The sequence below is a fragment of the Littorina saxatilis genome, linkage group LG4, assembly GCF_037325665.1.
Source record: "Littorina saxatilis isolate snail1 linkage group LG4, US_GU_Lsax_2.0, whole genome shotgun sequence".
Taxonomy (NCBI): domain Eukaryota; kingdom Metazoa; phylum Mollusca; class Gastropoda; order Littorinimorpha; family Littorinidae; genus Littorina; species Littorina saxatilis.
The window spans coordinates 10,649,309-10,676,191 of record NC_090248.1 but is presented as its reverse complement, the minus strand read 5'-3'; the positions used below and the strand labels follow the sequence as shown (position 1 = coordinate 10,676,191).

The 26,883-nt window shown below is 42.1% G+C and overlaps 2 protein-coding genes, 2 long non-coding RNA genes and 1 other non-coding gene across 5 annotated transcripts in view; 4 read left to right on the top strand and 1 right to left on the bottom strand.

Annotated features, from left to right (window-relative positions):
* The window catches only part of LOC138963942 (uncharacterized), a 180,010-nt gene that overhangs the window by 11,693 nt on the left and 141,434 nt on the right, over nucleotides 1-26,883 (top strand). The window lies entirely within an intron of this gene.
* LOC138963946 (uncharacterized) lies at nucleotides 505-4,679 on the top strand. The gene is made up of 3 exons (XR_011454969.1): nucleotides 505-625; nucleotides 3,777-3,893; nucleotides 4,646-4,679. It is a non-coding gene; the product is annotated as an uncharacterized lncRNA (long non-coding RNA).
* On the top strand, nucleotides 5,909-9,832 carry LOC138963945 (uncharacterized). The gene is made up of 2 exons (XR_011454968.1): nucleotides 5,909-6,021; nucleotides 7,356-9,832. It is a non-coding gene; the product is annotated as an uncharacterized lncRNA (long non-coding RNA).
* Nucleotides 10,131-26,883, bottom strand: part of LOC138963656 (phospholipid-transporting ATPase ABCA3-like) — a 39,450-nt gene continuing 22,697 nt past the window's right edge. Inside the window, 15 exon segments of the mRNA XM_070335503.1 lie at nucleotides 10,131-10,415; nucleotides 13,488-13,743; nucleotides 14,214-14,384; nucleotides 16,558-16,670; nucleotides 16,672-16,749; nucleotides 17,293-17,516; nucleotides 17,769-18,071; nucleotides 18,390-18,405; nucleotides 19,285-19,303; nucleotides 19,453-19,624; nucleotides 21,552-21,750; nucleotides 22,831-23,021; nucleotides 23,856-24,102; nucleotides 24,223-24,352; nucleotides 24,923-25,181. Of these exon segments, the coding sequence (XP_070191604.1) occupies nucleotides 10,206-10,415; nucleotides 13,488-13,743; nucleotides 14,214-14,384; nucleotides 16,558-16,670; nucleotides 16,672-16,749; nucleotides 17,293-17,516; nucleotides 17,769-18,071; nucleotides 18,390-18,405; nucleotides 19,285-19,303; nucleotides 19,453-19,624; nucleotides 21,552-21,750; nucleotides 22,831-23,021; nucleotides 23,856-24,102; nucleotides 24,223-24,352; nucleotides 24,923-25,181 (2,588 nt within the window). The 3' untranslated portion in view covers nucleotides 10,131-10,205.
* Nucleotides 13,188-13,259, top strand: Trnat-agu (transfer RNA threonine (anticodon AGU)). Its single transcript has one exon. It is a non-coding gene; the product is annotated as a tRNA-Thr (tRNA).

Genomic DNA, 26,883 nt, shown 5'->3' with positions numbered 1-26,883 from the left:
TGGAATGCGATACTTTTTTAACATTTTTACAAATCACGGGTTAACAACGTTTCATGTAATAGTCATCGTAGCCGTCATAATAAATGCTCAATGAAATGTTACTGTTATCTGAGGGTTAAATTTGATTCACAAAGTGTGTCCGTGTGTATGTTTGTGCAAAACATATGACTAAATGTCAAAACTATATAACTATAACCCGATTAGGTTCAACGGAAGGTCAGGCTTAACTCTGACACATTACCACAGCACAAGGGTGACAGCTGCAGCTCAGACAGCTAAGACACGACGCGAGAATTAAAACAAATACTGAAAAATCCTTCTCTCCTACCATTGATATTATTATTTTCTCAAGTTAATTCTTTGAGTTATTGTGAACTTATGTAAAAGTTAAAAAGACATTTGAATGTCTTTGCGTGGAAATGTGTGCAGAGAAAAAAATCACCATTTGTCAGCATCTGGTGTTCTAAGATGGGATATTTGACAAGCTTTGCTTAAGCTGCAGAGATTCGCCAGCCTAATCGCGGTTTGTCAAACGGCAGCTGTACTGAAATAAGCCAAAGGTATAAACTAGGAACCGTTCTAAGGGACTGTGATTCAATCCAAATAGTCTCCCTGGAATATACAGGTATGCTGTTGTGTGATTCAAAGATGGTTCAATACTTGTTTGTTTTGCTTTTGTTTGTTTGTTTGTTTGTTTGTTTGCGCTTATTTTTAATCACTAATGTGCCTTAACTTAATTGCGACAAGGTAGTTTGAGCTAGGTGTCTTTATTCAGTTGATTATTGCTTATATTTCATTTATAATGAGAGAGTAAGGGAGCACGACAAAACAGAGACAGAGATAAACAGAAACAGAGAGAGATAAAGATAAAGAGACAGACAGAGAGAGATAGAGATAAAGAGATAAAGAGAGGCAGATATAATTATAGAGCAAATTATTTTTTATTTTTTATTCTCACGGTCATTGAAAACGCCACACAGAGCATCGATGAATTCACGTAAAAAGTTTTTACATTCTTTCTTTCTTTCTGTATTTAGTGTTTAACGTCGTTTTCAACCACGAAGGTTATATTGCGACGGGGGAAGGGGGGAGATGGGATAGAGCCACTTGTCAATTGTTTCTTGTTCACAAAAGCACTAATCAAAAATTTGCTCCAGGGGCTTGCAACGTAGTGCAATATATTACCTTACTGGGAGAATGCAAGTTTCCAGTACAAAGGACTTAACATTTCTTACATACTGCTTGACTAAAATCTTTACAAACATTGACTATATTCTATACAAGAAAAAACAAGTCGCGTAAGGCGAAAATACAATATTTAGTCAAGTAGCTGCCATTTTTCAGCAAGACCGTATACTCGTAGCATCGTCAGTCCACCGCTCATGGCAAAGGCAGTGAAATTGACAAGAAGAGCGGGGTAGTAGTTGCGCTAAGAAGGATAGCACGCTTTTCTGTACCTCTCTTTGTTTTAACTTTCTGAGCGTGTTTTTAATCCAAACATATCATATCTATATGTTTTTGGAATCAGGAACCGACAAGGAATAAGATGAAAGTGTTTTTAAATTGATTTGGACAATTTAATTTTGATAATAATTTTTATATATTTAATTTTCAGAGCTTGTTTTGAATCCGAATATAACATATTTATATGTTTTTGGAATCAGAAAATGATGGAGATTAAGATAAACGTAAATTTGGATCGTTTTATAAATTTTTATTTTTTTTTACAATTTTCCGATTTTTAATGACCAAAGTCATTAATTAATTTTTAAGCCACCAAGCTGAAATGCAATACCGAACCCCGGGCTTCGTCGAAGATTACTTGACCAAAATTTCAACCAATTTGGTTGAAAAATGAGGGCGTGACAGTGCCGCCTCAACTTTCACGAAAAGCCGGATATGACGTCATCAAAGACATTTATCAAAAAAATGAAAAAAACGTTCGGGCATTTCATACCCAGGAACTCTCATGTCAAATTTCGTAAAGATCGGTCCAGTAGTTTAGTCTGAATCGCTCTACACACACACACACACACACAGACAGACGCACATACACCATACCCTCGTTTCGATTCCCCCTCGATGTTAAAATATTTAGTCAAAACTTAACTAAATATAAAAAGGGTAAAAGGAGAAACAGAATCCGTTAGTCGCCTCTTACGACATGCTGGGGAGCATCGGGTAAATTCTTTCTCGTCCCAACCAATATGGGACTCCCCCTAACCCGCGGGGGGTAGTTTTTGGCTCACGAAGTGTAGCCTTTGCATTCGTAACTTTTGTCTGTCTGTGCGTGCGTGCGTGCGTGCGTGCGTATGTATGTATGTGGTAGAAACTTTAACATTTCGTCATTTGAAGACGTCACATTATGACGTAAGAGGGTTAGACGTCACGCGAAGGAATTACTGAAAGTCTCGGTCATTGTTTTTATTTTGAGCGGGCCGAGACTAGTTGGCAGTCGTGTCCCTGTAACTTGTGAGTAGGCTACATGCAGACAGACAGATCTAGATCTAGTGGCTCGCTTTCTTGCACAGTGTCACCTATGCTTACTGTGTGTGTGTGTGTAAGGCGGAGTGATTGAGTTTGTGTTACTGTTTGTCGATTTCTTACGTGAGCCTTGAAGGCTTCGCCTCTTGTTACATCATGAAATTACTACGTTCACATGTTATCCAATTTGTGATTGCAAACTGACTTGCAACATATGCTTAAAAGAAATTCGCATTATTAATGCTCGCTTTACCTTTGTAGGCCTAATCATTCAATGTTTATTACTATACGTTTTCTAAAATGTATGGACGCTCGCCATTCTGAGATCTGACATTACTGTTCAGTTTCTCTTCATTAGTCCACTTCAAAGAACAGTAGGTCGACGTATTTGTGTGACCGGCACGGTTGGTCTAGTGGTAAGGCGTCCGCCCTGTGATCGGGAGGTCGTGGGTTCGAACCCCGGCCGGGTCATACCTAAGACTTTAAAATTGGCAATCTAGTGGCTGCTCCTCCTGGCGTCTGGCATTATGGGGTTAGTGCTAGGTCTGGTTGGTCCGGTGTCAGAATAATGTGACTGGGTGAGACATGAAGCCTGTGCTGCGACTTCTGTCCTGTGTGTGGCGCACGTTATATGTCAAAGCAGCACCGCCCTGATATGGCCCTTCGTGGTCGGCTGGGCGTTAAACAAACAAACAAACAAACAAACAGACGTATTAAATTTTGTGAATAATGCGTTTTGTCTTTGATCAACTGCTCCACCAAATACGGGTGTGTTTTTTTTAAAGACAAGAAAGGTATGTTATAGGAACGTTATATTAGGCCCCCAAAAAAATAGTCTGTTTACGGTAACCCGACCGACCCTATTTTTTTCGCGCGACCCTAGACTTATTTTTGCCATTTGGGGAAAAAAAAAAAAAAAAAAAAAAAAAAATCTTGGTTTTTTTTGCAAATTAACGTAAAAATATGGTTTTTTGAAAAAAAAAAAAAAAAAAAAAAATCCCGACCTACTGACCCTATTTTTTTGGCCTATATTACCGTAAACAGACCTATTTTTTTTGGCCTTGTGACAAAACAAAACGTTACGTTCCCTGATCTTCGACCCAGCGGTCTTTTAAGTGAACAGACAGACAAACACTTATAAATACGAGTCTACAGAAAATAAACTTATCTGACAAGTAGTCCAGAAGCTCGCTGGGAATTAAGACACAAGTGAGATCATGATAAATTTTATTTATTTTATTTCTGCTCCAATAAATAAACTTTCTTGTTTTGTTTTGTTTTGATCCTGAAAGCTTTTTGCCAAGATTACTTTTACATCAGTACACTGGCAGACGAAAAAGGGGCCATCATGTCGAAGCAGTTCCTAGTGTTTGGTGGAATTCTCATCATGATGTGCATCGTCTTTGCAGGTATGACATCAAAAAGAAGGTTGGTTATGTTAATCGGTCATATTTATGTCATAGCGTAATCAAGAATTTCGTATGATAATATATATAAAGAGATACAATATCGATAAAAGCCAAACAAAGTTCCAAAAAACGTATGTTATAATGTAGTATAGTAAACATTCTGTCACTTCTTCTGCATAGTGTCTCCCAAGGAAGTGACACAGAATTTCGAGAACGAAGTTTGTCTTAGTGATTTCAACATTTCAGCAGTAGATTTGAAAAGTAATCGTAAGGTCACCGCCAGGCTGTGCATGTATCGGTATCGTATATAATTAACAATGCATTAAAGGCACGTTCCTTTCTATGCAAGGAATCGTACGCACTACAATGTTTTCATGTTCATATTGATATTTATCACTCTACATTTTTCAGAGCCACCAGCTGAGCTTGAGAAAAGAGAAACGCACCACAAACTTGTTCATATTCATATTGATATTTATCACTCTACATTTTTCAGAGCCACTAGCTGAGCTTGAGAAAAGAGAATCGCACCATACACTTGTTCATATTTATATTAAATATTTATCACTCTACATTTTTCAGAGCCACTAGCTAAGCCTGAGAAAAGAGAAACGCACCCCAAACTGTGTAATGTTCATATTGATATTTATCACTCTACATTTTTCAGAGCCACTAACTAAGCCTAAGAAAAGAGAAACGCACCACACAATTTGTCATGTTCATATTGATATTTATCACTCTACATTTTTCAGAGCCACTACCAGAGCCTGAGAAAGCAGAAACGCACTACACACTTGTTCATATTGATATTTATCACTCTACATTTTTCAGAGCCACTACCCGAGCCTGCGAAAAGAGAAACGCACCACACAATTTGTCATGTTCATATTGATATTTATCACTCTACATTTTTCAGAGCCACTACCAGAGCCTGAGAAAAGAGAAACACATCTCAGAGAAAGCCCAAACCCCGATCTGCTCGGGTAAGTATTTTGCTCAGACTGCATGACTATTGGGGAATTTATATCCAGAGAAACTAAAGATCTTCTAGGGACCGGATGAGTTTATGCACTAATTAATGATTTCTCAAATCCAAAAACAAAGAGACTGCCAAACGTTCCAAAATTCAGAATCAAAAAACAAGAAAGGTAGGTTGTTGGAACGTTTGTTATTGACAAAACAAAACTATACATTCACAAATATATCGACCTAACGGTCTTTAAAGTGTACAGACAAACAATTAGTAACAAGAACTTAGCTTGATCGAATGTTTCGGCCGCTTGTTGGGAAAGTCCCAAGCGAATGAATATATTTGTGACTGTAACGTATTGTTTTGTCAATAAAAAAACCGTTCCAACAACATACCTTTCATGGTTTTTGATAATGATTGCTCAGTAGGCGGTAGAGCATTTCAATCTGCTTAAGGGTATAGTCCGGCTGAGGGGCATGTCACACAACAGCATAACTGATAACTAGTATAGGGGCTCTAACTTTATTCTTTTGTCAAGAAAACGAACGCTCTGTGTGTGTGTGTGTGTGTGTGTGTGTGTGTGTGTGTGTGTGTGTGTGTGTGTGTGTGTGATGTGTGTGTTTGTGTTTGTGTTTGTGTGTGTGTGTGTGTGTGTGCGCGCGTGTGTCAATGTGTGCGTGCGCGCGTGTGTCAGTGTGTGTGTGTGTGTGTGTGTGTGTGTGTGTGTGTGTGTGTGTGCGTGCGTGCATGTTTGTGTACGTGCATAAGTGCGCGTGTATGTGTACGTGTGTGTGTGTGTGTGTATGCGTGCGTGCGCGTGTTTGTGTATATGTGTGTGTGTGCGTGCGTGTGTCAGTGTGTGTGTGGGTATGTGTGTGTGTGTCAGTGTGTGTGTGTGTGTGTGTGTGTGTGTGTATGTGGGCGTGCGTGCGCGCATGCGCTTGAGTGTGTGTGTGTGTGTGTGTCTGTGTGTGTGTGTGTGTGTGTGTGTGTGTGTGTGTAAGCTTGTTGATGGTTGTTACGCATCCTATATATATATGCTCCAGGTTTCTTGCTTTGGTGAGGAACAGACGCGCTGAGGGGGACTGTGGGGACACAAATGATCAGTGCACGTTTGATCAGGACAGATGTTGCTCCGGTTTATATTGCAAGAGCTCGGTGAGTCTTCACGATAATAACGATGTTCACCTGAATGAATGGTCGGAAAAAAAGGAAAATACCAACGCTCACACACAGATAGGCAATTTGTGACCCTCCACCACGAAATGAGTCGCATGTCACCTCACGCGGTTCTGCGCTAGGCATAATATAAGTCCGGGGGGTGTCTTGTTACAGTGTGAGGGTCACCATAGTCACAGGCTTATAATTCGAAAAGTGTTCACTCTTTTCTAAAACGGTTTTCACCACTGGATAGAGAATAAAAACACTCTTTAAGGAAATGTAAAAATATGAAAATCATGAAAAGGTGACATGCGACTCATTCCGTGGTGGAGGGTCACATTTGCAACTTAAATCTAAAATGTGATGGGCAGATTCAAAAGTTCAGAAAGCAAAAAAAAGTGTTTTGCGTTTTTCTCAAAACATCAAAAATTGACATAGGCCTTTATCTTATGAGTTGGTAGAGTAGAGCACTGGACTAGTGATCCTAGGCCGTCACGGGTTCGAATCCTGGCCCGAACGGACACGGGTCAACTTTATGTGCAGACTCAGTGACGGTAATGGGCAGAATAAATTGTACCTGCGCAGTCAGCGGCACAAACGACGCACTGCATATTATCGGTTGGCCTATTGGTAAGGCGTCCGCCCCGTGATCGGGAGGTCGTGGGTTCGAACCCCGGCCGGGTCATACCTAAGACTTTAAAATTGGCAATCTAGTGGCTGCTCCGCCTGGCGTCTGGCATTATGGGGTTAGTGCTAGGACTGGTTGGTCCGGTGTCAAAATAATGTGACTGGGTGAGACATGAAGCCTGTGTTGCGACTTCTGTCTTGTGTGTGGCGCACATTATATGTCAAAGCAGCACCGCCCTAATATGGCCCTTCGTGGTCGGCTGGGCGTTAAGCAAACAAACAAACAAAACAAACAAACTGCATATTATTGATGCTGCGATGGGGATTATGACGAGTCTTGGCCTGGATTTTTTTACGCAACGCAAAGCGGGCTGGGATAATCTGCAGTGCTTCGTCTGTCCTGCTGAAATTACATAGGTGAGCGCGGGCCTAACCATGTCCCGCCCCCGTCTCACCACGTAAAAGACCTCGGTACGGTCATTCTGCCATCAGTAGGGGGCCTACAGGAGGCTGATTACACCTAAACACGCACGCACCTGGGGTAGCGCTACTCTCGTTGCTGCTAGCTTTCCATTACTTGGGAGGGAGCGACCCGAATTTCCCATTCATGGGATCATAAAGTGAATGAAGTCAAATGTAAAAAAAAAAAAAAAAAAAAAAAAAATCAAATGTATTTAATTGCCCACATGATTGTTTATTTTCAGATGTGGTCTGCTTTCTGTACTGCTATTGAACCCGAGACATTGGACGGCGCGGCGTTTATGTCCTTAGTCTTTAAAAATCTTGTTTAAAGATGTTCATAATTACTTTTAACTCGCTTGGCTTTATAAGTTTTGAGAGGACAGACAGATCTTTATAATGGAGACAAAGAACAAGGTACGAACAATCTTAAGAATGCAAACGAAACCAAGAGCAACAATTTCTTCTTTTAATTTAGGGAATCCACTGAGAAGAATCTCACAAAGGGGAAAACAGCGTGCGTACGGGCTTACCTAATGCAAACGTCACGGTGGTTCTCTATCACTTGCTAACTTATTCTATGTACTAACTCAATTTATCCCATGACCTGCCTCTTTGTCTCTGTTAGCTGAGGAGGTGAATATTCTGAATAACCCATCACAACCATATGGATATCCCATCACAACCGAGTTTCGATCTCAACTGTCATTGGTCATTGTCTTTGATTTCAGGGTACAATTGAATAATTTATAGAGGTCATCTGCTTATTCAGAGTTTACAGATGGACTACTTTTTTGAGGGCCCCAAAGGGTTTAAAATCGTGATCGTCATTGGCGTTTTTTGACCTTTCTGTGACCGTGATTGCCGAAATTTCCATTTCTGTGATCGTGATGGGACTTTGCCCGTGATCCGTGATGACCAAAAAATCAAGTCTCGTGATCGTGATCGTCATTTGTTTTCATCATTGACTGCGGTGATCATTGACAAAAATCAAGGTAACTGTGATCGTGAAAGCTAAAATTTCCCTTCCCGTGATCGTGATGATACCCCCCCTTTGGGGCCCTCTTTTTTCAACATACGACTGAAATATTTTGTGGTGTCAAAGTCAATATTACGTATAGGTACAGGCCTACATGTGTCAATTTTGAGAAAATAAAGAATACCTCATACGATACGCACATTGTGCATGGATTTAAAGAGCGGAGTCGAGATATTTCGCTGGCTGAAGCGACTGCATGGTCAAAGGCATGTTCAACGAGTATCGCGAGTGGGATCAAGGGACGATACTCCCTAATTTTTACACAGACAGCCATCTACACAGAACCGTGAGAGAGAGAGAGGGAGAGAGAGAGAGAGAGAGAGAGAGAGAGAGAGACAGAGACAGAGACAGAGACAGAGACAGAGACAGAGAGTGTGTGTTGGGAATGAGAAGTGTTTCTTACAAGAGTTTAAAAGACGTTTACAAGATTTTTGTTGTCAAGAATGGTTCTCCTTTTTAGAATGCAGTGAACGTTTCGACATTTATAATTGTTACAAAACATGCTTGGAAAAAGAGAAATGCATTGAATTAATCGAAGATATTAAGTTTAGAGTTGCTCTTACTCGTTTCCGCGCAGGAGTATCCGAAATCAACGCTCACAAGTTTCGGTACGCACCAAACCAAACGACAAGAAACTGATAAAGAAGATGAACACCATGTTGTTTTCTTATGTCCTTTTTATCAAGACCTTCGAGCAAAGTATTTGAAAATCTCGAACTCTAAGACGCTGCAACAACTTGTGTATTTGTGTGGCAGTAAATTAATGAGGATAATGTGATGAACAGCTTCAGCAGATTTGTGTTCTTCATGTTACAGAAGAGACGAACCCTTATAAATCAGGTTCAGTGACATGTCATCAGGGTTTTAATGTATTTGTTGAATTTTATGCGTGACTATAATTTATAACTGTTATTTTAACCACTATTGTAAGGGGCTATGGCCTTAGACAGTTAAAGATTTGTTCTTGTTCTTGTTCTTGTTCTCTCTCTCTCTCTCTCTCTCTCTCTCTCTCTCTCTCTCTCTCTCTCTCACACACACCCACACGGTTCTCTGTAGATGGCTGTCTGTCTAAAAATTAGGGAGTATCGTCCCTTGATCCCACTCGCGATACTCTTTGAACATGCCTTTGACCATGCAGTCGCTTCAGCCAGCGAAATATCTCGACTCCGCTCTTTAAATCCATGCAGAATGTGTGTATCGTATGAAGTATTCTTTATTTTCTCAATATTGACACATGTAGGCCTGTACCTATACGTGATATTGACTTTGACACCACAAAATATTTCAGTCGTATGTTGAAAAAAGTAGTCCATCTGTAAACTCTGAATATGCAGATGACCTCTATAAATTATTCAATTGTACTCTGAAATCAAAGACAATGACCAATAACAGTTGAGATCGAAACTCGGTTGTGATGGGATATCCATATATGGTTGTGATGGAATATGCAGAATATTCACCTCTTCAGCTAACAGAGACAAAGAGGCAGGTTATGGGATAAACTTCGTTAGACTCGTGGGCTTCCCACACAGGTCCCACAAAAACTTTCCACTGACAATTTCGCGCCCGTCTTGCATAACGACACTGCCTCTTCCTGATATATCACCTCTGAAGCAGAGAAGGAAAAATGCCGCTTGCATTTTGCGCTATTAAAACACTCTGAAATATAATCACTGAAACACTCACGATGCTTATTGCGTGTATGGGTGTACGTGTGTGTGTGTTTGTGTGTGTGTGTGTGCGTGTGCGTTAAATTTGGGGGAGCAGGGGCATTTAGTTAGGCCTCCTTTTATCTTGTGAACCAACTTTGGCAACTAATGTTAACCGTACCCTTCCCTCAATGCATCTCCCAACCAATCCCCCTTTTTCTCTCCTCTTTCCAACTTGTTCTCACCCTGCCATCCACCCCCCCCCTTTCCCTCTCCCACGGCCTACCCCCTCCCTCCAATCCATCTGTTCTTCATTGTTGCTATGGCACCATTCATTGTTGCTATGACACCAACAGAAAAGTCTCTCTCTCTCTCTCTCTCTCTCTCTCTCTCTCTCTCTCTCTGCTTTATTTCTCTCCGCAAGAGCAGCATTTCTTGAGGGCCGCCAGACTTCCCGTGGTCCCGTGTTCCTTGGGTGGATTCTGACGACGGGCGAAAGCGAGGAACACCTGCTCCAATGTCGTCGTGTGCACCGTGTAGTCTTGCACGTGCTGCTCGCGCTTAGCTCGCTCCATCAGCGCGAACATGTCTGCCAGCTGCACGTTCGGGTCAGGCACCTGCATGGCGAGACAGACAGATAACGCATTAGTGGGCGAAGAACGCATTGGTAGACGATGAACTATTGCACCTGCATGACAAGACAGACAGATGACGCATTAGTGGACGAAGAACGCATTGGTAGGCGGACAACTCTTGCACCTGCTGGGAAAGACAGACAGATGACGTACGTATTGCTGAGCAACAAACGCATTCAAAAACGAAGACAGTTGACGCATTGGGAAACGAAGAACTCTAACACCTAGGCCTACATGGCAAGACAGACAGATCATCAGATGACGCAATAGTGGGCAAAGAACGCATTAGTAGACGAAGAACTCTTACACCTGCAGGGAAAGACAGACAGATGACGTATTACTGAGCAAAAGAACACATTCGGAAATGAAGACAGATGACGGATTGGGAAACGAAGAACTCTGACGCCTTCATGGATAGACCGATGACGCATTAGTGAACGAAGAAACTCTGGCACCTACGAGGGCAGACAGATGACCCATTAGCGAACAAAGAACTCATGCACCAACAGGAAAGACTGACAGATGAAGTATTAGTAGGCGAATAACACAATGGTACTCCAGCTGGAAATCAATTAAGACAAATGGTTCGACAGAGTTGTAATCTAACCGTTCACATATATATGTCGTATCCATTCTGTATAATTTGCGCATTATGTACAATGAGCAGCATATCTTGCACATTGTATACAATGAGCAACAAGTTTTGCTCATTGTATACAATGAGCAAAACTGTTGCCCATTGTATACAATGAGCAAGACCATAAAGTTGCACATTGTATACAATGTGCACCGAGTGAGCAAGATTGTTGAATGGCGTTCACGCTACACTGATATATGAATCATAGTGAATGGTTGAATGGTGTGAAGCCATTGCTTCAAATTTGACCAATATGCATGCGTTTTTTTGTTTTTTTTTGCTTTCGGCGTTTTGAACTGGCGTGCATGTGATAAGAAAAAGAATGGAACGAAAAATCCAAAACAATTTTTTTTTCAAAAAAATATTCAAAATCTTTTCTTTTTTTTAAATATATTTTTTGTTACATTTACCTAGAGTAAAGAGTAAAGAGTAAGCAATCTTTTTTTGGCCCAAAAACATGAAACGACAGCAACCTGTTGACTGCCCCTTTAATTAAACAATAAAAACAAATACAACAATTAATGTTGTTTCAACACACGCACACACACATAACATTCGTTCATAATAACGCTCACATTGTCATGTCATGCTAAAAGTGAGAGCGTCGTTTTCACCGCCTTTCACACTTTTTCTAATTGTGAGTAAAGGGTTCAAATAACGATCTTGCAAACTACGTGCGATTTTGACCAAATAGGACTTTACCGAATCATGCTTAAAAAAGAAGCAGGTGACCTCTGTGGTACGTTGTTGTCGTTGTTTCCATGTTTTAGCGTGACATGAAAACATGAGCGTTATTAGCAAAAGCGTGAAAGGCGGTGAAAACGACGCTCTCATTAGCAATGACATGACAATGTGAGCGTTATTATGAACGAATGTTATGTGTGTGTGCGTGTGTTGAAACAACATTATTTGTTGTATTTGTTTTTATTGTTTAATTAATTTACAATAATTAAATTCCTAATGCACTGTATAGTTTTAGCGAAATGAGAATTAAAACAATGCTTAAACATAACAAGCATCGTTATTTGAACACTTTACTCACATATTCCATTCAACCATTCACTATGATTCATATATCAGTGTAGCTTGAACGCCATTCAACAATCTTGCTCACTCGGTGCACATTGTATACAATGTGCAACTTTATGGTCTTGCTCATTGTATACAATGGGCAACAGTTTTGCTCATTGTATACAATGAGCAAAACTTGTTGCTCATTGTATACAATGTGCAAGATATGCTGCTCTTTGTACATAATGCGCAAATTGTACAGAATGGATACGACATATATATAAAACTGAGGAAGGTTTTGATTGCTTTTTACTGCAAGCCAATTGTGTATACAAATGTAGAATCGATAAAGTAAAGCTAACACAGAACATGTTCTTAAATTATGTTCCACATATATAACGTTGATCAGGGGCGGATCTGGGTTTTGAAAGGGGGGGGGGGGGGTGCAAAGTTCTTTTTTTTTTTTTTTTGTATCTTATCAGCGAAGGCGCGAAGCGCCGAACCGATGACGCGAAGCGCCGAGCATGCTAGGGGGGTCCGGGGGCATGCCCCCCCGGAATTTGTTTTTAAAAAGGAAGCAAAAGTGTGCAATCTGGTGCAATCTGAGCGTGTAAAGTGCTATTTTCAGGTGATACATTTTTCTTCTTTTTTTTCTCCTTTTTTTTTGTTTTTTTGTCCCGCTGGGGGGGGGGGGGGGTGCAATTGCACCCATTGCACCCCCCCAGATCCGCCCCTGGTTGATGAACATAGGCCTATTCACAATACAGAAATGAATCATGGAACATTCATGCTGAAGCGGGTATCATATCACACCCTTGTTAAGCAGTATATGTCTTATTGCTTGTCTATTGTATTGAACATGTCGTTTTCCGTCTTATGCATTATACCCTGATGTTCTGTTCCGTCGTATGCATTATACCCTGATGTTCTGGGCATTTATGTTTTTGCACGAGTCAGTTTTTATGTGTATAATTAATTACACGACTGTTTTTACCCTGTCATTCAGGCAGACATACGCATTTTAGGGGAGCATTGCATGACAAAATGAAAACAAACTGCCCGAATAAAAACTTTTTTGAAGAAGAAAACAATTCCAACATTACCGCAACACGGTGGCCTAGTGGTAAGGCGTCCGCCCAGTGAGCGGGAGGTCCTGGGTTCGAACCCCGGCCGGGTCATACCTAAGACTTTAAAATTGGCAATCTAGTGGCTGCTCCGCCTGGCTAGGACTGGTTGGTCCGGTGTCAGAATAATGTGACTGGGTGAGACATGAAGCCTGTGCTGCGACTTCTGTCTTGTGTGTGGCGCACGTTAAATGTCAAAGCAGCAACGCCCTGATATCACCCTTCGTGGTGGACTGGGCGTTAAGCAAACAAACAAACAAACAAACAAATTCCAACATTCACCTGAAGATGAACATATCCATGGTGGGCTTCGAACACTACAGCAGAGGGGAAGGAACTCTGGACAAAGGAGATGAACTCTTGCTGCACGTTGTCGGAATTGTCGCCCGTCTCTTCGTTGTCCGAGGTGTCCATCTTGGCCACCAGGGTGTAGCCCTGTCCGAACTTGTTCTTGAGGTGCTGGGGGCTGCCCAGACACAGCATGCTGCCGTTGACCATGATGGCGATCCGCGTGCACAGCGCGTCACACTCATCCATGCTGCGTGGGAATAGTCAACAATGTTGGGCTTAATTCTTCAACAACAACAACAACAACAACAACAACAATAACATAATAAAAATACATTCAACAGAAACATGGGCAATACAAATATAAAAGATATGTTGTTATACGCGCGGGTGTGCGTGCGTGTGCATGCGCGCGCGTGTATTTGTGTGTGTGTGTGTATGTGTTTGTGTATGTGTATGTGTGTGCGTGTGTGTATGCGCGAGTGTGACGTGTGTGTGTGTGTGTGCCGGTGTGTGTGTGTGCGCGCGTGTGTGTGTGTGTGTGTCTATCTATGTGTCTGTGTGTTTGTGTGCTTGTGTGTGTCTGTGTGGGTGCGTGCGTGCGTGCCAGCGTGCGTGCGTGCGTGTGTATATGAGAGAGAGTGCGTGTGTATATGAGAGAGAGTGCGTGTATGAGAGAGAGTGTGTGAGCGTGTCAAAGTGTGTCGTTAGCACACTCACCTGTGAGAAGTAAGAAGCAGCGTTCTACCGCTGGCCCTGACCTGTGACAGGACGTTCCACAGGTGACGCCTGGCAGCGGGGTCCATACCCGACGAGGGCTCGTCCAACAGGATGAAGGCTGGGTCCCCGACCAGGGAGATGGCCGTGCTCAGTTTGCGCTTGGTGCCCCCGCTGGCAGAAAGAAAAGCAACCCAAGTCGCACAAAGCGATGCCACTAAATTCAGTCAATCTGTCAGGCTATAAACATCAAAACTGATATGTATAAAAGCTTTAACTGACCGAGACTTAGTCTCTGCTGACCGAAATCCGTCTAATTATCGTGGAAGCAGGCGTTTTGCCCACAAAGCTTAGAAGTAAACTTTGCGATTAATCAATGTATGGTGTCATCTAATAGTCATATTACAGAAGGAACTTTTCGGCGGGCGAAAGTAGGACAGTTTTGTTTTATTTTTATAAACGGAGTGGCTTGAATAGAATAAGAAAAACAGTTTTGACTCTAACTTAGACCGAGCTGGCCGTAATAAGGCAAAATGTTATTGTTTTCTGTTGTTCACATCCGGAAGTCGTCTCCGTTTATAGGACAGGCAACTCCCGTGAACCCTTGACCAGAGTAAAGTCCCTTTTGTTGTTTATTTCTCGTCTGTTCAGGCACCTTTCGACATCTGTGATCAAGTATTCACTAATGCGAACATGTACAGTTCTATGGTATTAATTACGAACACGGAAGTAACCGCCGAATTGAATTGGTTCTCATTTGTTTATTTTCTTCTGCTTACATGAACAGACGAAAAAATAATGACAACAAAAGGGACTCTACTCTGGTGAAGAGTTGCCTACCCCATAAACAATGGCGACTTCCGGTTGTGAACAACAGAATTGTTTTATTCTGCCTTATTACGGCCAGCTCGGTATTAGTTAGGGTCCAAATTTTTTGTTTCTTATTCTATTCAAGCCACTCCGCCTTTAAAACCGAACCAAACTGTACTACGTTCGCCTGCTGAAAAGTTCCGTCTGTAATACGACTATTGGATGACGTCATAAATTGATTAAGAGCAAAGCATTCTTCTTCTAGTTGGCTTGTGAGCAAAATGTGAAGCAGGGAGCCTATCAAGGACGGATATGACGTCATGAACATCTTTATTAAAACAAAGAGGAAAGGGGGGGGGGGGGGGGGGGGGGGGGGCGCGGCATGTGAGGGTATCATCTGGAAGATGTCACATGCAAAGTTCCACGAAGATCTTTGGTGTAGTTTGTTGGCAATCGGGACGCACCTATTTCAAAAGGTCAGAAGAAGTAATCCGAAACTCTGATTTTCATAATCAGCAATCCAAAAACAAAGAGACTGCCAACGTTCCAAAACTTCAGAATGTTTTGTTATAAATTTGTTTTGTTATAAATATAACGAATATAACATACCTTTCTTGGTTTTTAAATTTAGTCAAGTTTTGACTAAATGTTTTAACATAGAGGGGGGAATCGAGACGAGGGTCGTGGTGTATGTGTGTGTGTCTGTGTGTGTGTGTCTGTGTGTGTTTGTGTGTGTAGAGCGATTCAGAGTAAACTACTAGACCGATCTTTATGAAATTTTTCATGAGAGTTCCTGGGTATGATATCCCCAGCCTTTTTTTTTCTTTTTTTCGATAAATGTCTTTGATGACGTCATATCCGGCATTTTGTAAAAGTTGAGGCGGCACTGTCACACCCTCATTTTTCAATCAAATTGATTGAAATTTTGGCCAAGCAATCTTCGACGAAGGCCGGACTTTGGCATTGCATTTCAGCTTGGAGGTTTATAAATTAATAGATGACTTTGGTCATTAAAAATCTGAAAATTGTAATTAAAACTATTTTTTTATAAAACGATCCAAAATTACGTTTATCGTATTTTGCATCATTTTCTGATTCCAAAAACATATAAATATGTTATATTCGGATTAAAAACAAGCTCTGAAAATTAAAAATATAAAAATTATGATTAAAATTAAATTACCAAAATCGATTTAAAAACAATTTCATCTTATTCCTTGTCCGTTCCTGATTCCAAAAACATATAGATATGATATGTTTGGATTAAAAACACGTTCAGAGAGTTAAAAAGAATAGAGATATAGAAAAGCGTGCTATCCTCCTCAGCGCAACCGCTACCGCGCTTTTCTGGATTGTTAATTTCACTGCCTTTGCCACGAGCGGTGGACAGACGATGCTACGAGTGTACGGTCTTGCGGATAAAATGCAAGGCGTTCAGTTTCATTCTGTGAGTTCGACTGAGCTTGACTAAATGTTGTATTTTCGCCTTACGCGACTTGTTTTATTGTGATTTTGATAACCATTTCTGTCCACCAACCTGTAAGCTGAACTCAGTTTATCAGCGTGCGAGTGAAGCAAGAGAATGTCGATCAGACTGTTGACCACGTCGTCAATGTTCTCGCTTGGCACGCCTCTCAGTCTGGCGTACGTACATGGTCAGTGTCTCTCGACCGGTCAATTGATCATGTAAGGCGTCGAACTGCGGGCAGTAACCAAGGTTGGACTGCACCTACACACAATAGAAATATTTGATCGTGTAAGGCGTCGAACTGAGGGCAGTAACCAAGGTTAGAATTCACTGCAAACAATAGAAATAGTTGATTGTGTAAGACGTCGAACTGCGGGCAGTAACCAAGGTTGGACTGCACCTGCAAACAATACAAAAAATACACCCACAAAACGTTCTTATGAAATTGTTTGATTCATCAAGTTTAAAAACAAAATTGAAAATCTCATTTTAAACTGTATAAAGCTGCTTGATTCTTAGGTATAGTTAAAACCTTATAGGTATAGGAAATAGACACGGAAAAAAGTGAACGGATTTCAACAACTTCACATGATTTAAGAACAAAATTTGTGTATGTCTTTAGTCTAAACATGATAAGCTACTTAATGTAATTAAGTATTATTTGCTAAATGACCATAGACACACGTCTTCCTATACGTAATTCCTTAAAAAAAATTAGTTCACATTAACCTCACTATTAACTTTACTCTGAATCAATCATCATCAATCCCAACATTTGTAAGACACACAAATATTCAGTGTAACCTGTTTAATGTTGTTCTTGGTGTCGTGTCCTTTGACGTACGCGTTGCCCGAGCTGGCCATGACCTGTCCAGTCAGCATCTTAAAGGTGGTGGTCTTGCCCGCCCCGTTCTGACCCAGCAGGCCGAAGCACTCCTGTTGCTTGACCCCCACCGACAGGTGATCCACCGCCACCAGGTCGCCGTAGTGTTTGTACAGGTTCACCATCAACAGGGAGTCTGTCTTACCTGAGACGTAAGACAAGACTTATTTCAACCATGCTGTACACTAGGAATATTCAATACATATGCAATACATTCCAACACAATCTACTACAGATAGCTAGCTGGAATTGCTCACACACACACACACACACACACACACACACACACACACGCACACGCACACATACACACACACTCACGCACACATACACACACACACACACACACACATAATTGACTAAATGTAAAAATAAAAATGAAAACAAAAACACTTACACAGCTCATCGATATCCGTGGAGTTGATACGCCTCCTTTCCTCGGCCACATCGCTGTCTTCCGTCACCGTTCCGTTCAGTACGGACAGCTGCATGTTCATGATGAGCCGCAGATCCCTGTAGCTCGTGCCACGCTTGCCGCGACAAAAGTAGGCCAGACGCTGTGGCACGTGAAACTCGATGAGCAGGGTCAAGGTCATGAAAACAAAGCCTTGCAGAGCCATGAAGAACACGGAGCGACCGATGCCAGGGTACTCAAAGCTGAAATAATTGTCGCTGAAGTCCAAACATGCAGGGCCTTTGCCTGTGTGCGAAGTGCAAACATGATGGTTTGTTTTTTTTGTAACCAGTTTTTAGTCGAGCTTGTTATTGTTAAGCAATAATGAACAAGAAATAAGGGCACACAAAGTTTATTTGTCGTGTCCCAAAACAAATACACAGACAATGACAATACGTTGCTAGCCATTTGATCGCTCGGCTAAATTTGCGCGGAATTTGTCACCATTACTGCAAAGTGTATGGGAAATATCCATCAAAGTTGTGTTCATGAAGAAAATGACAAATGAATGTAAGACTAATAGTGGTTGAAAATGGTACAGAATTTTCAAAAGTTAAAGCCTACAGCAGCTTGGCGACCTCTGGTGATTATTTAATATTCTGCTCCCCTCCCCAAGTCTTCTCTCTTTTTTGTGCGTCCTGACTTTCAAACAATTTCTTTGCAAAAGAGCACACCAACAAATGAATGAAACATACGGACGAATCGCTTAATGATAGAAAAAAGCAACACACACACACACACACACACCAAATAAAACCAAACCATAACATTCATCCAAGAAAAAAACAAACATTGTTTACACCAAAACAAAGCAAAACCGGACATAACTTTCCAAGGACGAATGAAACATAACAAAAACAACATTACCGAAACAAAAACAATTTAAAAGTGCCACTCGGTTAAATGTGGGTCCAGCTTAATTTTCTTTGTTAACCACACCTGTAAAAAGACGAATTCCGGAAATAACTCTGTTAGGTTTGTATGGGTTGTGACAGAGTAAGTACCCTTTTTCCCAGACAAACGTATGACACGTGGTTCCTGTACACGTGCAGGGATGTTGCTTCAAATTCATACCTATAGGACAAATGTCCTAGCTCTTCAGCATCAATAGGACATATGACCGCTTTCAGAAATTTCAATAGGACGGCAAAATTTTTTCATTTTTTCATTTTCAAGAATGACGCTCGCTGTGTCACCCAAACGCAAGATCCGCACTGCACAACTTCAGTGCACCTGTGGTCCTGTACGCGAGAGTGTTTGGTCGCTTTTTGAAAATGTGTATCTTGAAAGGAACATTAACGAATATCGCGCTGTCCGAAGGAATTGAGTTCTTAGCTCAGCGCTCAGCTCAAAACAATAGGACATCTGACCGCCATGCGGCTATGTGAATCGGACATTTGAGCCTCTTAATCGGTCTATGTCCGATGTCCGACGCCTAACGACATCCCTGCACGTGTACGAGACACACACACCCGCTACTGACTGGTTTCACTACTCACCCTTTCACAACCAATACCATCCTGACAGAGTTATTTCCGACAATAGTCTATTCATACAAACGCGAAAGAAACCTTCACCTATTCCTTTGCAGCAAGGCCCGAGGGTACGATGACACGACTCCAGATACTCGCGTTTGGTGCAAAAATCCAAGCGATTGTAGTTGGTGTACATGTCCATCAAGCTGATGCCGAAACAGTGGTTTGGGGACAGCACCAGGAACACCCAGCTGATGTCATGACCAACGTCTTTTAGGTCCCTTTGTGACGTCATGAAGGTGACAACCATGGTGGTCACGGTGCCTGCAACACGGGCATTATTTTTTCACAACATTTCGTTTTTCTGACCTCCCAGGTCAACGTATGTGCAGACATGCTAGTGCCTTATCGCCCTTCGTGTGTACACGCAAGCCAAAGACCAAGTGCGCACGGAAAAGATCATGTAAACCATGTCAGAGTGGGTTATAGAAAAACACGAAAATACCAAACATGCATCCCCCGAAAGCGGCGTATGGCTGCCTAAATGGTGTAAAAACGGTCATGTACGTGAAAACCCACTCGTGGAAAAACGAGAGTGTACGTGGGAGTTTCAGCCGAGGAACGCAGAAGAATAACATTTTCTTTACTTAGATTATCCATCCCATTGCTGGAAAATCCATGTCGCTCCCTCCAAATGAAATCTAACAGCAACAGAAATTGAACAAAAGTGTGCAAGAAAGCAGAGTAAATTGAATATTCCAGCAAGCGTAAATTCAAACTCAAAAGTAGACATCTTTGTGAACGTTTCTTTTTGTCTGCGATTAAGCTTTCAATAAAGCCTGATATTAAAGGCACAGTGCAGTTCACAGCCTTCGTTTTGCGTTTTTGTTGCAGCTGAGTGCATTTACAGTTCAAAAATCCTCCTATGGTAGTAAAACAAACCCAAAACTACCTAACGACGACATCTGTGAAGCTCGACAGTTTCTTGTTCACGCGAGTGCATAAATTAACCTAGTTATTACGTGGTGTTTGGTCGGAGTTCGATTCAACTGAGTGATTCCGGCCTCCGTTTTGTCAAAAGGATACACAAAGACTAGAGAAGTAAGGTGCATCAAACAAAATGCTTTGAACTGGAAATTGAATGGCGTTTCTAACGGTAGTCAGAAGTGTTTGGTAAGTGCACATTCTGATTTTTTGCAGATTTTAAAACACGGGGCTATGGTTTTTGTCAGGTCGATTTTAGGGGTGACCTTGTTTGACAGGCTGTAACGGGATGCCTATACAAATTACCACCGATCGGACAAATGATATGAACGTTCAACGGTGGACATAATTACCTATTCCAGCATATATAGTTGAACTAAAATGGATTGCGTTTTACCGCTTTTGTTAGCGTGCGAAAGTTGTTGCAATAATTTTTTGGCCAAGTTTAGTACGTCGACGCAGTGGAGGCAAGTTTCATCTCATTATTTTTATCAAAAGTGTTTGTCTGTCTTTCTGTCTATAAATTTAAAAGACCAATGGGTTTACGTACTGATAAATGTAATGTTTTGTTTTGTCAATAATTAAACGTTCCAATAACCTACAATTCTTGCTTTTTGATACAGGCATCCGATTTTTCTCTTACTTTTTGCATTTTAATTACTGAATTATTCCATTGCTGGAAGAGTCGTGTCGCTCCCTCCCAATGGAAAGTTAGCAGCAAGGAAAGTCGCAAAAAAGTTTGCAAAAAAGCAGAGTTATGGCAAACTCAAGCGTAATTTTAATCTAATTGTTCATTTTGTCTATGCGTAAGCGTTTCATGAAGCCTTCTTCACGAATCGTACTGCATGAAGCTTTGACACTGAAATCTTCACGACGTCACTTTCGGGTTCAATTTAGGAAAACCTTAAACAAAACATTCAAATTATTTATTCAAAGTGTACACAACAAGAAAACTATGACAACTTATCGCTGAATCAAAAAACAAGAAATGTAGGTTATTGAAACGTTTAAAGTGAATGTTCTGTGCAATAATCACGTCACGTGACTGCTGAGAACTAAAGTGAAGTACTAGTTCAATCATTTCTGAAGATTACTAAAAAAATAAAACGTTACATTTACAGGTACGTCGACACAGTCGTCTTGTACGTAAACAACAGACACACACTTATGGTACAAATTATTAATAATGAACTTATCTGAAAATCGTCGATAGATGCAAGATGCCGGAGAGGTAATGTTTTAATTCTGTTTTTGGATTTGTACTAACCGCTGAGAACGTTGTAGATAATGGTAAGGACGAGGGCGGTGGGGGCCTGCGAGAAGAGGAAGGAGAAGAGATACATGAAGGGCAGCACGGCCCAACCGTACAGCATCAGTACCAGCACCACGATACCCAGACGACTGTCTCCCGTGTACGCCTCCGGGTTGAAACCCGCGAACACAATCACGAGAAACAGGCTTGCAATCTGCACACAATCACGAGAAACAGGCTTGCAATCTACACACAATCACGAGAAACAGGCTTGCAATCTGCACACAGGCACGAGAGAAAGGCTTGGAATCTACACACAATCACCAGCAAAAGGCTGGGTATATGCACACAATCACCAGAAAAAAGGATTGGAATCTGCACACAATCACCAGAAAAAGGTTTGCAATCTACACACAATCACCAGAAAAAGGATTGGAATCGGCACACAATCACCAGAAGAAGACTTGGAATCTGCACACTCACGCGAAAAAGGCTTGGTATGTGCACACAATCACCAGAAAAAGACTTGGTATCCACACACAATCACCAGAAAAAGGTTTGGAATCTGCACACACTCACGCGAAAAAAGTTTGGTTTGTGCACACAATCACCAGAAAAAGGCATTGAACCTGTACACAATCATCAGAAAAAGGCATTGAACCTGTACACAATCACCAGAAAAAGGCATTGAACCTGTACACAATCACCAGAAAAAGGCATTGAACCTGCACACAATCACCAGAAAAAGGCATTGAACCTGTACACAATCACCAGAAAAAGGCATTGAACCTGTACACAATCACCAGAAAAAGGCATAGAACCGGCACACGTCGTAATACATTTCCTACAGTTCATCTGCTACTTTCATTGAGAGGTCAACGTTTAAACTCCTAGGTGGCTGTGTAAAACGTACGTTCAAATGCGACACGATAAACGACGCGACAAAACCCACATCTTTAAAACAGTCCAGGGTGGGTAATTTGCAGAATCAATTTGGCATATTGACATCAGGGGGTTGGGGGTCGGGGGGGGGGGGGGGGTGCACTTAGAACTTAAAAGTGTAAATCGAGGAGGCGAAGCGCTCCTGAGACTGCTAGGGGATACGAGGGCATGCCCCAACCCTCCGAAATTTTTTTTTATCCGAATAAGCAAACTGGTGCATACTGACCTTAGAAATTGCCTCGGAATCAGAACTTGTATCTCTCCTTTTATGCTTTTTTTTTTTTAGGTGGAAGGGAGTTGACGTTCACACAGTGCACCCCCTCCTCTCCTCCACCCCTGACCATTCACTCACCAGGTAGTTGCAGTAGTCCCAGGCAAAGTTGGCGCCCCAGAAGACAATGGGTCCCACCCCGCTGACCTCCTGCAGGTGCTTGGCCCCCACCTGCCGTTCCTTGACCACCAGGTAGACGAAGCTGCTGACCAGAAAGGCCATGCCGAACGACACGATCATGCCGATGACAAAACCCTGCTGGACTATGGTAGCTGAAATACATAAAGACAAACAGGCGTGTTGAGATTGTGATGCGCGCGTCCGCCTATAACCCTAAAGTAGCTTCGTAATTGCAGCGGACTAGAAACGCCATGACACGATCATCTCAATGACATGACAAAGCCCTTCTGGGTAAAGGCAGCTGCAACAGTTAAAGAAAAAGAGCCATGTTGAGATTAAGATGTGCGAGTCATATCCTTAAGTAGATCCGTATTAGCAGTGGATCAGAAACGCCATGCAGAGATCATCCCGATGACATATCTGACAAAAACCATTTAGAGCTAAGGTAGCTACAACAGCTACAAATAAAATTCATGGTGAGGTTAGGATGTGTGAGTCAAACCTACAACCTTAAAGTAGCTTCATATTAGCAGCGGATCCGAAACGCCGTGTAAAGTAACGCGATCATATAGAAGAATAAGGATTCTGCGATGTTGCCCTCCCTCATGGAAATTCAGGTTGCTTTCTCACTGAAGAAATTAAGCGAGCTGTCATACAGTACGACGCTACCCAATATTCTGTTTTTCTTTTTCCTGCATGCGCGTATGCATGTTTCCAAGCCCTGGGGATATTGAGCAACTTCCGTGGAAATAAGGACCGATGATCAGAACAGGGATGTGTGAGACTATCTAATCACAACCCCTAAATTCCACCTCGTGTCTAACAGAATAGCAATATTTCGGAATAACTGCATGGCAGGCACAGTTTATCACGGACTTCAGTCTCTAACCTCGACTCTTGCATACCGGCTCCGGGTATTACAAGTGCCGCGTTAAATCTCCCCCCTCACCCCCCCCCCCCCTTTTCATTCAAGCTGTCACCATTACCCTGCGTTTTCTCGACACTGACTTCCAATTCCTGGTTCTTGGGAAAGAGGTCAAGGCCGGTAGAGATGCGATGATCAGGTCCAGCAAAGTGCCTGGCCAGACCATCCAGCAGGTAGGACACTGAGGTGGGGAGAGCATGGAACGGCTGACCGTTGTAGTAGGCGCGCGCCAGAAGGCTGTAGGCGTTGTCCGAGTCAAACTGGGCGCCTATGACGACCTTCTTGTTGTAGTTGTTGGTTCCGAGGTTCTGGAGGACAATTCATTAAGAGTGAACAATTTGAAGTGGCTTTAGCGGCTATCACCCTTTCAGCTAAAGGGCTCTAAATTCCCATTTTAACTGCTATATTCACATGACCAAGTTACCCACCTTGGCTCGCAAAAGAAGGTACTCGCTCATGTTTGCCCAGTCAGACTCGAGGTTGACGTCTTCCAAGCTTTGGGTTTTTCCGATCTGCAAGGCGTAGGCTCTGGCTGCCGCGGCACTCGCTGTCGTAGGACTGTGAGAAGAATCAATTTGTGAACAAATATAACAAAATAACAATTAAAATATAATCACCAGAAACATGGACATTTAGAAATGGACACGAATATGAACCGGTTTCGACACTTAGGTCTTCGTCAGCAAATAAAAGGAGAGAACTTCTTACTGCCCGTTATGCCGGTTGGCATGTAGGGCAGCAACGAAGCACCTCCATCAGGGGCAATCCATACAGGTGACCTACGGCGGGAAAAGGAGAGACGACAGAAAGAGACAGAAGGCAATGAGTACAGAAGACGATAAACAGTACCACACCTAACGTTCAACTAAAATAGAACAAACTATTATGAACAATTAGTTATGATTATTGACACAGGCAAAATTTATGAAGTAATGAAAGTTTGCGAAGCAGATGCACACAATCGTCATCGATTACTTTCGTGAAAATTCTAATTCTGAGTGCTGTACAGCATGTAACTGGGAACAATACGAACACATAGAATCCTTTTCTTTCTAAGATCATACTTACGTGGTTCGATTGGAGTGACGGAACGAAATAGAATCCTTTTGTTTCTTGGATCATACTTACTTTGTTCCATTGGAGTACGGAACGTAGGTCCTTCCGAACGGACTGAGTGTGAAATTGAGCGGTTGGTTCTGTTCTTCAGGTGTAACAAAATCAGAATCGACGACCAGAGCAACAACGCCGCAGGCAACAGGTAAGATCATCTGCAGCAGCGTGATGAGACGATTGCGCCAGGTGTGCAGCATCTTCTTGGTCACCATGGCACGGAAACGTGACAGCTGCAGGGACATCCCGGTCAGTTTGTTGAACCCGTGGTTAAAGGCTGTGACGTGGATCGAGCGTGAGCAGAAAACAGTTACAGCGGTTTCTAACAGGGAACGTTTTGGTTTGAACAATTTATTCTGAAAATTACATATAACAATGCCGCATACAATCAATCTAATAAATGGAGCGACCACAACTAGCAAATATAATACACAATAATCAAAGGGAAGTAATCGCTCTTTATGCATACGACATGTGTAATAGAGTAAGCGAGATTTGTATGGAACCTTTCTCCTGGTACCGGAGAGAATAACAAGCATTGAAATGAACAAGCGACTTTCATCCTCTACATACAGATTATACACGTACACGTGCTCTTTAAAAGCAATATATCTGATTTGGCGGACGATAAGAGGATCGGTAGAAGGGAACGTTTTGCGGTAAGTGGTGGTCGTGGGCAGAAAACAGTATATAAGCGGTTTCTATCAGAGAACGTTTTGTGGTAAGTCATAGTTCTGAGCAGTAAACAGTATAGCGGTTTCTACCAGGGAACGTTTTGTGGTGATGGTTCTGAGCAGAAAACAATATAGCGGTTTCTACCAGGGAACGTTTTGTGGTGATGGTTCTGAGCAGTAAACACTATAGCGGTTTCTACCAGGGAACGTTTTGTGGTGATGGTTCTGAGCAGTAAACACTATAGCGGTTTCTCCCAGGGAACGTTTTGTGGTAAGTCATGGTTCTGAGCAGTAAACAGTATAGCGGTTTCTACCAGGGAACGTTTTGTGGTGATGGTTCTGAGCAGTAAACAGTATAGCGGTTTCTCCCAGGGAACGTTTTGTGGTAAGTCATGGTTCTGAGCAGTAAACAGCATAGCGGTTTCTACCAGGGAACGTTTTGTGGTGATGGTTCTGAGCAGTAAACAGTATAGCGGTTTCTACCAGGGAACGTTTTGTGGTGATGGTTCTGAGCAGTAAACAGCATAGCGGTTTCTACCAGGGAACGTTTTGTGGTGATGGTTCTGAGCAGTAAACAGCATAGCGGTTTCTACCAGGGAACGTTTTGTGGTGATGGTTCTGAGCAGTAAACAGCATAGCGGTTTCTACCAGGGAACGTTTTGTGGTGATGGTTCTGCGCAGTAAACAGTATAGCGGTTTCTACCAGGGAACGTTTTGTGGTGATGGTTCTGAGCAGTAAACAGTATAGCGGTTTCTACCAGGGAACGTTTTGTGGTGATGGTTCTGAGCAGTAAACAGTATAGCGGTTTCTATCAGGGAACGTTTTGTGGTGATGGTTCTGAGCAGTAAACAGTATAGCGGTTTCTACCAGGGAACGTTTTGTGGTGATGGTTCTGAGCAGTAAACAGTATAGCGGTTTCTATCAGGGAACGTTTTGTGGTGATGGTTCTGAGCAGTAAACAGTATAGCGGTTTCTACCAGGGAACGTTTTGTGGTAAGTCATGGTTCTGAGCAGTAAACAGCATAGCGGTTTCTACCAGGGAACGTTTTGTGGTAAGTCGTGGTTCTGAGCAGTAAACAGCATAGCGGTTTCTACCAGGGAACGTTTTGTGGTGATGGTTCTGAGCAGTAAACAGTATAGCGGTTTCTACCAGGGAACGTTTTGTGGTAAGTCATGGTTCTGAGCAGTAAACAGCATAGCGGTTTCTACCAGGGAACGTTTTGTGGTGATGGTTCTGAGCAGTAAACAGTATAGCGGTTTCTACCAGGGAACGTTTTGTGGTGATGGTTCTGAGCAGTAAACAG